At 48.1% G+C, this 15941-nt stretch overlaps 1 protein-coding gene across 1 annotated transcript in view; it reads left to right on the forward strand.

Moving 5' to 3' along the window:
* The first annotated feature begins 1607 nt into the window (after positions 1–1607).
* coro2ba (coronin, actin binding protein, 2Ba) overlaps positions 1608–15941 on the forward strand; it is a 248999-nt gene continuing 234665 nt past the window's right edge. The window contains exon 1 of the mRNA XM_085968481.1: positions 1608–1949. Within this exon, the coding sequence (XP_085824607.1) occupies positions 1935–1949 (15 nt within the window). The 5' untranslated portion in view covers positions 1608–1934. The remainder of the gene's footprint in view (positions 1950–15941) is intronic.

The raw sequence follows: 15941 nt of genomic DNA on the forward strand, positions 1-15941 counted from the left end.
CAGCACAGAAGGAGGCCATTCGGGCCATCACGCCTGTGCCGGCTCTTTGAAAAATGGCACACACCCTGGGCCCTGAACCGGTTTTACATTCTCAAGAAAGTTGAAGGCAGCAAGTCTAGCTGCACGCTCAGATGATACAACTGTGATCCAGTGCCTGAAGCCTAGAAACTGCTGTTGGCAATACTAGAATATGAATGGTTCATGTGTTGTATGACATCCCTTTGCTTATTATCGCAATGGAGGAGTTTAACGCCTTGGGACGTTTTCCTACTTTAAAGGCGCTATATAAATGCAAGTTGTTGTTTTTCACCCAACAGGTTAAAATTGAGAGAGAGGAATGTTATACAAATGGGCCAACCATTCTCATACATCAGTTATTTGACACTCCCAGTGCAGTGTTGAGGGAGTGCTGCACTGTCGGAGGTGCCGTCTTTCAGATGAGACATTAAACCGAGGCCCCATCTGCTCTCTCGGGTGGGCGTAAAAGAGCCCACCGCACTATTTTGAAGCAGAGCAGGGGATTCTCCCCGGTGTCCTGGCCAATATTTATCCCGCAACCAGCATCACTAAAAAAAATTATCTGGTTATTATTTCATTGCTGTTTGTGGGATCTTTCTGTGCACAATTGACTGCTGCGATTCCTACATTACAACAGCGACCACACTTGAAAAAGTACTTCATTGGCTGTAAAGCGCTTTGGGACGTCCTGAGGTCGTGAAAGGCGCTATAGAAATGCAAGTCTCTCCTTTTATTTACCCAGTGAGCCATCGGGAGTTATATTTTGCTAGACTATTCAATCATTTCTCACAGCAAGTGTTTTGGTAACTACATGGAATTCCTGTCAATGACGGTGACACCAGTGATTTGGAGGTTATACTAAATGCCCCACAGTGCGTGGGGCTCGCATCCACAGTCCTTAATCTCAACTGGAATAGTATTTCTTATTGAAAGGCATCAAGTCTTTTTGGAACCTGTCAGGTCATTAATGCGGTGAAGTTTTTTTTCCAATTCAGAATTACTTCATTGGACGATTTGAGAACCAAAGGCTGAAGACCCTGTGCTCTCCCGGGAAGAAACCGTGCAGATATAACCCACAATTACTCAAGACAGCTGGGGCCCACAAAGAGACGTATTGTCTGCGAGGTTGAGAAGTAAAGTTTTGAGTCACACCAGCAGTTGAAGGACCCAGATTCAGGAATCTGTGAAATCCAGCAATGACGTTGATGCAGACTCGCCTCAACCTTGCGTACCCTTCACATTCAGACTACCAGCAGCCTGGTGTAAAATATTAATCCGGTCCCATTCATTCTGCTCTGATGCAGCGGGTTTAAACTGCAGTGTGTCCAGTTTTCGTAACCCTGCCCCTTGCTCCCCATCACTGCACCAGCTGCCCTGGGCTGAAAGAAAGGAATGTTGGCCCTCTGTTGTCACTGAGGATCCCCCCACCCACAAACACACATCACCCAAACCACCCCCTCCCCTCTCTCCTGGGCTCTTTGAAGCTCTTTCTGCAATGGTATTGTTACAGCGAGAGGAAAAGCTAGTGATCTGCCAAGCAAAAATCCTTCCTACTTCCTGCTTGTTTGTGATCTCTCGCTTGCTGTTACACAAGCTCTCTCTCTCTCTCTCTCCTATTCTCCTCCCTGTGTGAAGATTTCTCTGGTACCAGCCCTCCTACCGAGGAGCTCATCCATTATAAATGAGAGCTGACATCACGGCCATCAATAAGCTACATTAGGCTGGGTTAATCAGATTGGAAAGAGTTCTGGGGCTTCCTGCATCAGTGACGCATATCCATTGCAGCAGGAGCAGCAGCAGCACAGAGAGAGAGCTCATCCTCGCTCCTTCAGGACCATCTCTTCTGGCTGGATTCCTCTCGCACTCGGCCCCCCCCCCCTACCCCACACCCCCCTTACCCCAGAAATAATTCCTGCATGACTGTCACAAAGGTAAGAAGACTGGAACAAACCAATTGTTATTGTTTTTAAAAAAAAAATCTACAGCCATGCTTAAGAGATGCTTAGCTATTAATCGAAGAGATTTCCAATCCGCTGAGTGTTAAGTGTGAGTGTTGCAGATGCACAATGCTGCAGTAAAGGCTGGGCTCTGTGCTGCACTGCCCTGACTCGGCATGTGAAAGTATACGAGGTGCTTTAGAAGCAACCAGCAAAGGTCAGGGCACAGATTCTGCTCACAGTGCGTAGGGGACGCCTGCTAAAACCAATTCTGGGTTTTTTTGTTGATATATTCTTTTGAAGAGCGGGCAGGTGTCAAAGGGGAGCCGGAGAGTCGGTGGTTAGTGTGTGTGTGTATGGGGAGGGGTCCCCTCTTGCATGGATTCAGAGCTTGCTTACATCTGCCAGCTTTGCTTTTCACTGTGAAACGCCAAGGAGAAATGAAAGCCATGTGTGTGCCGGCAATAGACAGCTCCCACTGTTTGCTGGACAGAGGCAAGAAATCAAAATGAGTCGAATGCACTCAGGATTAAAATCCGTGCTGGTTCCACCGCTCCAACCCCCGACCCCAAGTGCATTTCTCCGGTGTGCTGAATCAGTGAAATGTGTTCAGGGATGTATGGAGCTAGCATTTCTGCCGCTCCTTTCACAGGTTTAGCATGCTGTCCCAAAGCTCTTCACGGCCAATGAAGTACTTTTGAAGTCATTGTGCAGCAGCCAGTTTTCACACAGCAAAGTTCACCGCAAACAGGAATAAGATAAAGGATCAGTTCATGCTTGTTTATTTGTGTTTATTATGTGGCGTGGTAAATGCTGGCCACCACACTGGGAGAATTGTTCTGGTTCTTTTGAATCTTGCCATGGGACCTTCAAGATCAACCTGAACAGGCAGAAATCTAGAAATTGCCCTCGGTGATATTTGTAGACAGACTTTTCAAGCGCTTGGAAGACGCTTGTTTCACCGGAGGGTTAGTCAGTTATTGTAAGTCGGTTCGTGTCTGTGTTAAAATTGCACAGAGAGGAATGTAGTATAAACACTCGAGGTGGATCTTCCTGACATCACCCCCCCCTTCCCCCCTCGCCCAACCTGCTCCCAGCTCACCCACCCCTTGCCACCAGACAGGTACCCAGGAATGTTGGGATTTCCTGTCCTTCTCCAGCAGGCTTGGGCCCAACACCTGGGCAGGTCCTGGTGACAGTGGAAAGCACAGGGAAAATGATGTGCAACATTTTTTTTTGTTCGTTCGCGGAATGGTGGGCGTCGCTGGCAAGGCCAGGCATTTATCGCCCGTCCCTAATTGCCCTCGAGAAGGTGGTGGCGAGCCGCCTCCTTGAGCCGCTGCAGTCCGTGTGGTGAAGGTGCTCCCACAGTGCTGGTAGGGAGGGAGTTCCAGGATTTTGACCCAGCGACGATGAAGGAACGGCCGATATATTTCCAAGTCAGGATGGTGGCGATCGGGACCTTCTGGCTGGCCCTGAAAGAAGGTTCTGATTGGACTGAAACATCCTGTGGATTGGGGGGGGGGGGGGGAGCGGGGGTAGGGTTTACAGTTTTGTAAAATAATCTCCAGCTAGCCCTTGGGACCCCTGCTGCTTGGGGTTGCCAACTCTGATTTGACATATTCCTGGAGAATTCACCACAGGACTTCCAACCAGCCCGTCCAGTCAAATGGCTATTTTCTCCCCCATCTCCAATATTTTTATATCTAATAAGCAAATTTTTTTTTCAAATGAAGAAAAAAACCACAATTTGTTTTAATGCCCCTGTGATTATTCTCCAGAGTTGCTCACAGCAGCGTCCAGGAGATTAACCTTTAATTCCTGGAGACTCCAGGGCAATCCTGGAGTGTTGGCAACTCTACCCTCGGACCCTATATTTTTGTCAGGAGTCGGGGTGTCCTTGATTGAGCTGCAGTGCCATGTTTTTTTGGGCATCCTTGCACTGGGCACCCAGCAAGCGGTCCCACAGAAAAATGAGAGGGGGGTGGGGGGTGAAAGAGAGGCCGAAGACAACACTTCGGACTCATTTAACTGCCTCATGGGCCTGAGTTAACAGCAATCCAGGTCTCTATCCCTATTTCCTGACCTTTGCGCCCAGGGAACTGTGCGGTGCCCAGGGCTCGAGTCAGTAAAACGGGCCTCATTAAAATGTCCACCCATTAGCATCACCAACAGCAGTTATATCTCAGGCATAATTTAATAACATAATCCAGATATAGTGCTTTAACCAGATGTCCATATGGGATATGCACAAACTGTACCACACACGCAGTACTGCAAACGCTTTAGTTTGTATTCTGTGCTTGTGGGATGGATGAGACATAAATATGTCTCTAAAATATGTTGAATCTGTGGCTTGAATCATAGGCGACAAAGATTTGATCAATTTCGCCACTTGGAAGTTGGATTGTAACTCACTTGTGACTCTTGCATTCACAAGTTACCCAGGTCAGTTTCACTTATGGCCAAAAGTATTAGGCAAGAGTGTATGAAATAGAAAAACTGCCAAAAATACGGTCTATAAATATTTCCGCTAGTTATTTGGGATACTAGGTTCACTCCAGCTACTTGTCAGGTATGATAGCTTGAGGACTGAAGGTTCTTGTTTACCGTCTTTCGGATGTGACGGTAAACCGAGGCTCCGTCTGCCCTCTCAGGTGGATGTAAAAGATCCCGTGGCGCTATTTCGACAAAGAGCAGGGGGAGTTCTCCCCGGTGTCCTGGGTCAATATTTATCCCTCAGTAAACATCACTAAAACAGATTATCTGGTCGTCATCACATTGCTGTTTGTGGGAGCTTGCTGTGCATAAACTTGCTGCCGCGTTTCCTATATTACAACAGTGACTACACTTCAAAAGCACTTTGGGACGTCCTGAGGTCGTGAAAGGCGCTATAGAAATGCAGGTCTTTCTCTTCTGGTCGATCTTTGTATTTGGTGCTTATGAGCTTGATATGACCGAAAAGTCAGATTATAAATTTGCTTTGTCTCAACATTATGGGAATGTGCGCCGTGACGTAGCACGGTGGCATAGTGGTTAGCACTGTTGCCTCACAGCGCCAGGGACCCGGGTTCGAATCCGGCCTCGGGCGACTGTCTGTGTGGAGTTTGCACATTCTCCCCGTGTTTGCGTGGGTTTTCTCCGGGTGCTCCGGTTTCCTCCCACAGTCCAAAGATGTGCGGGTTAGGTTGATTGGCTATGATAAATTGACCCTTAGTGTTAGGGGGATTAAATACGTGGGGTTACAAGGATAGGGTGGGATATGTGTTGGTGTAGGGGTTACGGGGATCGGGTGGGATATGTGTCGGTGCAGGCTCGATGGGCCGAAATGGCCTCTATCTGCACTGTGGGGTTTCTGTGATTCTGTGATTCTGTGACGTGGGTACACCATTGGCACTCCAAAAATATCGGGTCTTAGGGAGGTATAAAAAAAAGAGGATTGTACTCGTGAGTTCCCCACACATTGGGTTCTTGGTCAGAGAAGGAATCAATGGAAATGGTGAGAAGATGGGCAGCTGGGGTTGATGTCAACGTCAGGCTTGTTGGGCTGAATGGCCTCTTCCTGTTCCTAAAAGTTCTACAATTCCTAATTTGGCTCGGCCATGATGGCTAACTGCTTCCCAGAGCGGAGGGAGAGTAGGAACATCTGGGTTTGCCCCCGTATATCTCCTAGAGAGAGCACTTACAGGACAGCACTGGAGAATACCAGGGTGTTTGCAAATATGTTGGCGGGGGGAGGGAGGGCAACCAACAGAGAGAAAGTAAAAAAAAACAGACAGATTTACATTAGAAAACATGGTGGGAAACTGCCACAGCCACCATGTGTAGTTAAATTGTTCTTTCTGAATTAATTTAAAATGTTGCTATAGCAACCAGAACAATTCTTATCCCCAGGAATTAAACTCCTCCTGTTGATAATTTTAGAAAAATTATTACAACTTGTTTGCTAAAATTATTGCTAACAGGAAATGTTAACCCCTCCCTCTGAAACTCCAACACTTTGTCATAACAGATTTCTGTTTGTCCACTGAGCTTGGTTATATAGCAGCTTTGGTAATCCGTCAGAATTCAATCTTGAAGTGTCACAAAGGCTAGAGTGCTTGACTTCCAACCAGAAGGTCATGATTCTGAACCTCCCCCCCTTCGATTTAAGCTTCTCCACGATCCACCCCCTCATTCAGGTGGAATGCTCCAGCTCTTGGACTTGGCAGCTGGTTGAATCTATTTTGTAGGAGGGCAGTGGGGAGCAAATGTAGCTATTGCTGCGGTGGGGAGGTGGAAATGAAGAGAAGCTTAAGCTGGCTTGCCTTGAATTGGGCCTACTGCCAATCAATTGTGGACAAAGTAGTCATTGATTCATGCATGCTGCTGGCTGGAAACCGAATGCATGGTAGAGATTGGCCTAGGAAAAAGTGGCAGAAAATAAGTTCAATTTGCCTGGAGCCATTGACTCTTTCCATACTGACTAGGGTTGCCAACCCTCCAGGCTTGGTCCTGGAGTCTCCAGGACTTAAGGATTAACCTCCTGGACACTGCTGTGAGCAACCCGGGAGAAAATTCAAAGAAGCATTTGAAAATTGTGCTTTACTTTCAATTTTCTTCTGTTTATTAGTTATAAAAAATATTGGAGATGGGGAAAAAGGCTGTGCGACTGAGCGGGGCGGTTGCATGCAGCAGTTCATGTGATGAAATCTCCAGGAATACCTCCAACCAGAGTTGGCAACCCTAATACTGGCCCATGGTAAATATGCTGCAAAGCGTTGAAAATGTTATTTTAACTAAATCACAATTATGTGCTATTTTAATTTTTTGCACCAGAATCATTTCAGATACCAGGGAGGGAATGACCTTGGTAAATATAACAAGGTAATTTACTCCTCCAGCCTGGCAGGTCAGGTCCAGTATATCACCAAACTCAAGCTGGGGGTCCGAAGTGTCACATTAATACTGTCCTCATCCTAGTGGCTCAATCGATAAGCCCACTAAGTAGCTGGAAGTAGGGGCAGGTAAATGATATGTCATTTATATGTCCGGTATACATTAACTTGTCAATGTTTAGTGATAATTGAAAGCTCTTGTGTAGAACGCTAAGCTGTGGCACCTGAGCTGGTGATTCAGTTCAACGGTTCTGATAACATCGAACTATGAACTCAAGCTCCAGGCACATTGGAAAAGTCAACACAATCATTTTGTTGTATTGGCGCTGGAAACTCAACTCAACGAGCACAGGGAGATGGGGGCTAGGGTCCCATTCTCAGCTGTGTCACCATGGCATGGTGCCGAGAACAGGTTGGGCACCTCTTCAACAAGGAAAGGGAAAATCAGAGAGCATCGAGAATAGTTTAAGCGATCACAGAATCAAAGATTCACAGAATGGTACAGCACAGAAGGAGGCCATTCGGCCCATCGAGTCTGTGCCGGCTCTTTCGAAGAGTAATCCAGTTAGTCCCACTCCCCCGCCCTTTCCCCATATCCCTGCAATGTTTTCTCCTTCAAGTATTTATCCAATTCCCTTTTGAAGGCTACTATTGAATCTGTATCCACTGCTCTATCAGGCAGCGCATTCCAAATCTTAACCGCTCATTGCGTAAAAAGGTTTTTCCTCGTGGTTCTTTAGCCAATCACCATAAATCTGTGCCCTCTGGTTATCGGCCCTTCAGCCATTGGAAACAGTTTCTCTCTACTCTGTCTAAACCCTTCATGATTTTGAACACCTCTATCAAATCTCCTCCTAGCCTTCTCTGCTGTAAGGAGAACAACACCAGCTTCTCCAGTCTCTCCACGTAACTGAAGTCCCTCATCCCCGGTACCATTCTAGCAAATCTCCCCTGCACCCTCTCCAAAGCCTTCATGTCCTTCGTAAAGTGTCAGAATTGGACACAATACTCCAGCCGGGGCCGAATCAGTGTTTTATACGGGTTCAGCATGACTTCCTGGCTTTTGTACTCTCTGCCTCTATTTATAAAGCCCAGGCTCCCATGTGCTGTATTCATTGCTTTGTTAAAATGTCCTGCCGCCTTCAGAGATCTGTCCACAAACACCCCCAGGTCTCCGTGTTCTTGTGCCCCCCCGAACGGCTGTGTTCAGTGTGGTGTTGGCAGAGGCCTGGGAGCAGATGGCGCACGGCACTTTGTGATCTGGGAAGATGGAAGGAAAACAGAAGCATCCTTAAAAAAAAAGAGGGAGCCACGATGGGACAGAAGTCAGCTGTGTCCGTTGGCTGTAAGGGACCTCCATGAAATGAGTTTGGACAGCCTCAATCCAGCTCCTGGTAGGCATGGTGCCACAGCACAAAACTACCCCTCATTTGGCACTAAATTGGCAATCTCATTCTGAGAGGCTACAGGAGGGCTGATCCCGTCTACTCTTGTTCATTCAAAGTTGTTTTCTGCTTGAAACAAATCATATTATCCAGCAGTTCGAATGGACCATTATTAATAAAACAGCACAGGAGGCATTTTCTGCACGATTTAAATGCGAACTAACAGATAATCTGCATTAAACATCTTTGAATGAAGAGGGGTCGACAGTAAACAAAATGGAGAAATGTCACATGGGAAAAAGTAGGAGCGGCAATATAAACTAAATGGTACAATTTTAAAGCGAGTGTAGGAACACAGAGACCTGGGGGTATATGTACCAACTTTGACAGGAGAATGCATTTAAGGGGAAGCTAGATAAGTACATGAGGGAGAAAGGAATGGAAGGATATGTTGATGGGGTGAGATGAAGAGGGGTGGGAGGAGGCTCGTGTGGAGCATAAACACTGGCACGGACCAGTTGGGCTGAATGGCCTGTTTCTGTGCTGTATATTCTATCCAATTCTATGTACGTAAATCTTTGAAGGTGGCAGGACAAGTTGAGTAGGCTGTTAAAATAAAAACCATACAGGATGACGTAAGAAAACTACTAGGCACTTGGTCTAAGCGTTAAACAAAGCTTTAATCAACTGTTTTACAACATGGAGGTCCAGTTGTGTCCTTCACTAGTTCCTGTTAAGAATGTCCTGAGCAAGCTGGGCCCGTGCCCAAGTATTTATACTCCGTTTCGGGGCAGTAACGCTGGCGTGGTGGGACATCCTGCGCCTGGCGGGCAAGTCCTGCCCTGGCTGCAAAATTCGCCTTACTGCCTTGCCCAGGAAGTGAAGCGCAATGTCGGGCGTTCCACTTCCTGGTGGGGCGGTAACCGAGGCGATGTCGGGGCGCACGGAGCGCTGCCATGTTTCGACTCCTCTCCCCTTCAGTTAAAGCGGAGGGCCGTGCGCATTCTGCAGGGCCTCCGATGGCCCCAACTAGGCCACCAGGGTGGCGTGGTGCCATGGCAGCAGCCTGGCGCCGAGATGCGGTGCCGGGCTGTGCGATAGTGGCCAGGACCATGCCAGGGCAGACCACGGAGGGCTGACCTGGAGGATGGCCAAAAAAAAGAAAATGGCGGTGCGGGTCGCGGCCGCACCTCCCCTTTAATTACTGCCCTGCGAGCGGAGGTCAGCCCGGCTCATGACCCGCGAGGCTGGCGCTGACACTGCCCGCGGTGCAGCCGAATTTCTGCCGCGGGGCCATAAGGGGACACGGCAGTGCGCTAAGGGGTTGGCGTGCACGACGATGACGTCATCGTCGGAGGCGCGGTGGCCAGGGGCGCTACCGGTGGGGGCGCGGCGCTATCAAAGTAGCGCCTCAGCAATGCCCCGCCGAATTTCACGGGAGGTGCTTTTTTCGTCCCCCTGGGCGATAAGCCCTTTGCAGCCCGGAATCCAACAGGTGCAAGGGAGCCGAATTTCGCTCCCTTTATTATCTTTATAAACAGAGGCATAGGGCTCAATTTTGCCAGGCTCAAGGAGGCGGGATTGGAGGCGTGTGAGGTGGTAAAACCGCAATAAATGACAGGCGGGCCCGATCCCGCCTCCGAGCAATTTTCCCAAATGCGTGTTTTCTGACCCCGTTTCCATCTCGTTTCCAAGAGGCGGGAAAGGCCCTTAACAACCAGTTACGTGCCTCTATAATCCCATTTTGAGAGGCCTTTCTGATTTTACCACTTTTCCCATGTCCTGCACATCTCCTCTGGAACACGTCAGTGAATCCTGGCGGCCTCACAAGTGGACTGCTTACTAACAGCTGCAGCTCCACCATTAAAAAGGAGTTTTCAGCAATCATCATTTGCAGGTGGCAGAACTTTGTTGTCTCAGGTCTGGGGGAACTTTTAGCAGGCATACCCTGATGTAAGAAAAAGGAGTCTTACCATCAAGTAACTTTAAAGTAAGCTTTAAGTAACTTATAAACACACTATATACAAGAGAGGTCTTTACCATGCCTCTGGTAGAAGCCTCTTACAATACTGAACAGACCAGTATTTATACCAGTCCAACAGGAAGTGACATTTGACAGGAAGTGAGGTATGTACATAGTTCATAGTTCACAGGAAGTGATGACATAACTTCCCGGAAGTTATTATTATTATCACATTCTTCCCTCCTGCAGGATTAGGAGGCTGTGGTCTACCTTTTGGTCCGCAGCCACCGAACAAGGAAGAGTCGCACCCGTTTGGATTCCCGTCGTAGAGGGTCGCTGGTCCGCTTACATGCGGTTGGCCATTGGTCAGAGTCTGTGTGGCCTGGATTGCCCTGTGAAGGGTCGGGGAGATCATGGCTTCGAGTACGAGCCCCAATAGGTTCAAAGTCGGACTGCCTCTGTTCAGAGGGAGGTGCAGAGCTGGTCTGTGGCGGATCAGTACTTTCATGCGCGGTACTGGGAGGGTCGCAACCTTGAGTACGGGGTTCTACCAGCACCAAGCTAGTTGGTGTCCGATCAGGATCCTGGAGAGGGGTACCCGATAGGTCCCAAGAATTTCCTGGTGAAATGCCATCACCCGATGTCCCACTAGGTCCTGGTGGGCAGGGAGCCAGATCCCATAATGTTACGGTAGATTCTCGGCCGTCGGAATATCGTATGTTTGCATAGGTGGGGTTGGCATCGGTTAGTTCGACCTCGTCTACGAGAGGGTCATTTTTAGACGTCCGAACGTATCTTCGGAGTAATACAGGTCCAGGAGTAGTTAGCCATGACGGGAGTGATGTCCCATGAGATGAGCGACGCTGGAATCCAAAGAACCGCTCATGAGGTGTAGTATTTGTGGCTGTAGAAAGCAGGGACCGTATAGAGTGCAATGCATCCGGAAGCACTGTTTCCCATTGCTGGTCTGGTAGGCCCCGAGATCTTAAAGCGAGACGTACGGAATTCCAGATGATACCGTTATACCTCTCTACCTGCCCATTTCCGATGGGATGGTATGGTGTTTTGCTTGTAGCAATTCCCCGTTCTGAGAGGTAGTCCTTGAGTTCCCTTGACATAAAGGATGGACCCCGATCTGAGTGAATATAAGCCGGCATGCCACAGAGAGAAAATACCTGCTCAAGGCAGCAGATTACTGTGGACGCCAGCATATTGGAGCAGGGGAAGGCAAACGGAAAACGTGAATATTCGTCGATCATGGTGAGCAAATATGTGTTCCGAGTTGAGGGCACTGGGCCCTTAAAATCGATGCTAAGTCGTTGCATCGGTTGGGTTGCATGTATGAGTATACCATCTGAGGGGCGGAAGAACTGAGGTTTTAATTCCGCACAAAGCCGGCATTCTGAGCATATTTTCTTTACATCTCCAGTGGAAAAAGGGAGATTCCGTGATCGTACGAAATGTAGCATGCGCGTAATGCCAGGATGACACAATCCATTGTGGACATCCATGAGAGTAGAGGATGACATAGTGGAGCAGAATGCCCGTGTGAGGGTGTCCGGGGCCACATTATCCTTGCCAGGCCGATAGAGAATGGTATAACCAAAAGAGGCCAGTTCCATCCTCCAAAGTTGTATTTTATTATTCTTAATTTTGGTTCGTTTTCGATTATCGAGCATGAAGGCGACTGATCGTTGGTCCGTGATCAATGTAAAGTGCTGGCGAGCTAGAAAATGGTTCCACTTCCGTACTGCCTCTATGATGGCTGTGGCTTCTTTCTCAACCGGAGGATAATGTAGCTCGGCACCTTGTAAGGTCCTGGACATAAATGCTACAGGACGACCTTCCTGATTCAGAGTAGCCGAGATCGCCACCTCCGAGGCATCACATTCAACCACAAAAGGGAGATTCTCATCGATGGAGTGAAGAGCCGCTTTCTCCAACTGTTTTTTGAGAAGGTTAAAGGCTGCAACAGCCGCTGTTCCCAGTGGAAATGATCTAGCATGCAGCAAGGGTTGGATTTTGTCCAAAAAATGAGGAATCCATTTAGCGTAGTATGCAAACAGACCGAGAGCCCGACGTAAAGAAGCCGGATTCTTAGGTGACGGGAGCTCTTGGAGCGGGCGAAGTCTTTCTGGGTCTGGCTTAATGATACCATTGCCTACGCAGTAGCCAAGGATGTTGATGGTCGGTTGCGACTCAACAGATTTGGATTCATTCAGGGTCAAATTACGGCGATGGAGGGCATCCCAAAATTTTTGGAGGTTGGCGTCGTGTTCCTGTTGATCGTGACCTGCAATGGTAATGTTATCAAGATAGGGAAAAGTGTCCCTTAGGTTTTCCTGCTTAACCAGGCCATCCATTGCCCGTTGGAAGACAGCCACTCCATTAGTAACCCCGAATGGGAGGCGACGAAATTGGTACAGCCGTCCATTAACCTCAAAGGCCGTGTACTGCTTATCTGAGACCTTCAAGGGTACCTGATGATAGGCACTTTTTAAATCGTAAGTTGAGAACACCTTGTATTCGGCCAGTTTATTAACCATATCATCAATGCGTGGCAATGGGTAGGCATCCAAGTCGGTATATTGATTGATGGTTTGCGAATAATCGATGCATAGTCGCTGTTTGTGAGGTTTTAGAGGGTTCTTGACAATGACGACTTGAGCCCGCCAGGGCGACGAACATGGTTCGATGATATCCTCTTCTAGAAGTCGAGAGATTTCAGCCGCAATAAAAGATTGGTCTTCCTGATTAAAGCGCCGCGATTTCGTTATTATTGGTTTGCATTGAGGCGGAATACTGGCAAGTAATGAGGGTTCATCAAGTGAAGCTGCTGACAATGCACAAAACGGTAATTTAGACGGTATATTAGAAATAGTAAGTCCGGGTTTGGATCCACCAAACTCAATGGTGAGTTTCTTACGCTGTTTTTGGAAGTCCAGCCCTAAGAGGAGATCACTACATAAGTCCTTGAGCACCGAAAGTCGGGTGGAGGGATACATACGACCATGAAGTGTCATATCAACAACACAAAAGCCGGAGATTCTGGTATTAAGTGATGACTGAGCCATCGCAATTGCCTGGTCCGATGGGAAGACATGTAGTTTCAATTTCGCAACAATCTGTTCCTTAATGAAACTATCAGTACTTCCTGAGTCAATTAAGGCATCTAAGGTATGCCCTTTAATTGAAATTTTTGTGGCTGCATGAGACAGGTTCTGTGGGCAAGCAGCTGTAATTGGTGTCGTTGCACAGAGAGTGGCTAAAACTCTCGGTGTGCTTCTTCGGGAGAGAGCTCGAGAGGAAGCTTGATAGGTCCTAGCTGGAGCATCTTGATAGGCCCTAATTGGGGCAGTTCGGTAGGCCTTAGCTGGATTGGCCCTCGTAGAGGCCCTTGATAGGCAAACTTTAGCAAAGTGTCCTTTTTTTTGCAATAACTGCAGATTGCATTGCGAGCAGGGCAGGTTTTCCTAGGGTGAAAAGCATCTCCACAAAAGAAGCACTCCTTCCTAGATTGCCAAGAGGCTGCTAAAGTGGGGTCATCCTCCTCTTCATCAGAATTATCAGAATTAGATTCCCCCATGATAGGGTTCACCTGAGACCGCTTGAATTGTCTGGTTGCAGCTACAGCAGCAGATCGAGATCTGGGCAGCTGATAGAGGTCTGCATTTCTCTTTGCCAAATCCAGAGAACAAGCTAGGTCAAAAGCTTTTTGTAGCTCAAGTGTTTTACTTTCTAGTAGACGCTGGCGTATAAATGGAGAGGCAATCCCGCAGATGAAAGCATCACGAATCATTTCTTCGCGGTACAGCTCAGCTGAGGCTGCCTGAAAGTTACAATCTATGCTGAGCCTGCGAAGTTCTTGCAGGAATTCGTCAATTGATTCCCCTGGCCCTTGTTGGGCTGTGGCCAGTAGATGTCTAGCATAGACCTCATTTGGGGTCTTGGCATACAGTTTCTTAAGTGCCCGAATCACCTCATCGTAATTATCCCATTCATCAACATATTCGAACACTTTTGGGGTCACATAATTGATAAGTATCCTCAATCTAGCAGGAGCATCCGCTTCACATTCATCCAGAAAATTCTCAAAAGTACGGTACCAATGCTTCCATACCCTGCCAGCTGCTGGTGTATTCGGGTCCAAGTCCAGACGAATAGGTCTAAGGATTCTCTCCATGATGGGTGGTTCCCTGGATCCTTAACTCCGAGTTTGTCCGAAGGTCTAGTATTTGTGAGTGTAAATACTAAGTTACTTAAATTGATGTAAGAAAAAGGAGTCTTACCATCAAGTAACTTTAAAGTAAGCTTTAAGTAACTTATAAACACACTATATACAAGAGAGGTCTTTACCATGCCTCTGGTAGAAGCCTCTTACAATACTGAACAGACCAGTATTTATACCAGTCCAACAGGAAGTGACATATGACAGGAAGTGAGGTATGTACACAGTTCATAGTTCACAGTTCACAGGAAGTGATGACATAACTTCCCGGAAGTTATTATTATTATCACATACCCATTGTTGTGGAAGTTTGGAGCCTGACACCCATCTCCAGTGTGACCTTCTGGGAAACCCCTCTCGCCACCTTGACTGAGCGCTTCCTCAACTGAGGCATATACCAGAAGCATGGGAACCATTTATTTCCTTTCCTCCTGGACGTCAGATTCGGGTGAAGACCAGCCGCGGCAGCAGCAGAACCATGAACAACAGCAGCACCAACAGCAGGAGCAACAACAGGAGTGCCAAGCTGCTGCTCACCCACCTGAAGCTGCACAGGCCAGAAGGCGCCAGCGCGCGACCACATTGCTGCCCGGGATGCAAGGGACGCACTCATCTTGGCCAGATTTGCTTAGCCTGCACAATCAAACAATTTTGCCTCGCACCTTCTTAGATCATCGACAATGGCCAAGAACCTGCAGATTCCTATCACTCTGACCACCATACTGACAAGTGCAAGTCGCCCTAAGCCCTCAATTGGAAGTCCCATTAGCGAAATGACACACGCCACAACTGCAACAGTTTGCCATCAGAATTTTTTATGACAATATGAAACTGATAGCTTTTCAAACTTAAGCACAACATTACACCCAAATGACTACGGTAGCCAGCCTTACCATGGAGGTAGCCAACCTTACCATGGAGGTAGTCATCCTTTCCAAGGAGGTTGCCATCCTTTCCGTGGTGATGCGTTCATGCGCCAACGCCTCCACAAAGGCTCTGCTCATGTTCGCGATGGACTCTTCCATTCGCTCCACACTCGCAGCGACCCTGGAAACAAAACCTGCCAGAGACTCCTGCACCTGTTCCTGGAGTTCCAGCACCGCTGTCCTTCTGGATGGACCCGGAGGCACAGGGTCGACATGCAGCGGAGCCGAGCTGGGAGTGATCTTTCCACTGCGACGAGGACTCTCCACTGTTGTCCCTGTCTCCACCATCTGCTGATGCTTACTTGTGAGCTGTGATACACCAGGTGACAACTCTACTCTATGTCCTGAAGGTCCCACCAAGGTGTGAGTGTCTGCGCTGGTGCAGGGTGCGCTTAATTCTGCTGACGGAGTGCCCTCGGAGGTTGCAGCTTCCTCTGAGGAGTCTGGAAGCTCTGGCTCTTCCTCCTGGACAGTGGGGACGGGGGCTCTCGATGGCCCTGTGGGGGAGTAAAGGAAAGAGTTAGAGATGTGAGGTAAAGGTTGCATGCACATTGAATTGTGCAGATGACCATAAGTCAATCTGTTAGAGCATCAGAATCATTATCAG

Source organism: Somniosus microcephalus, chromosome 27 (genome assembly GCF_052327205.1).
Source record: "Somniosus microcephalus isolate GS21.2 chromosome 27, FLI_Smic_1.0, whole genome shotgun sequence".
In the NCBI taxonomy this organism is placed as follows: domain Eukaryota; kingdom Metazoa; phylum Chordata; class Chondrichthyes; order Squaliformes; family Somniosidae; genus Somniosus; species Somniosus microcephalus.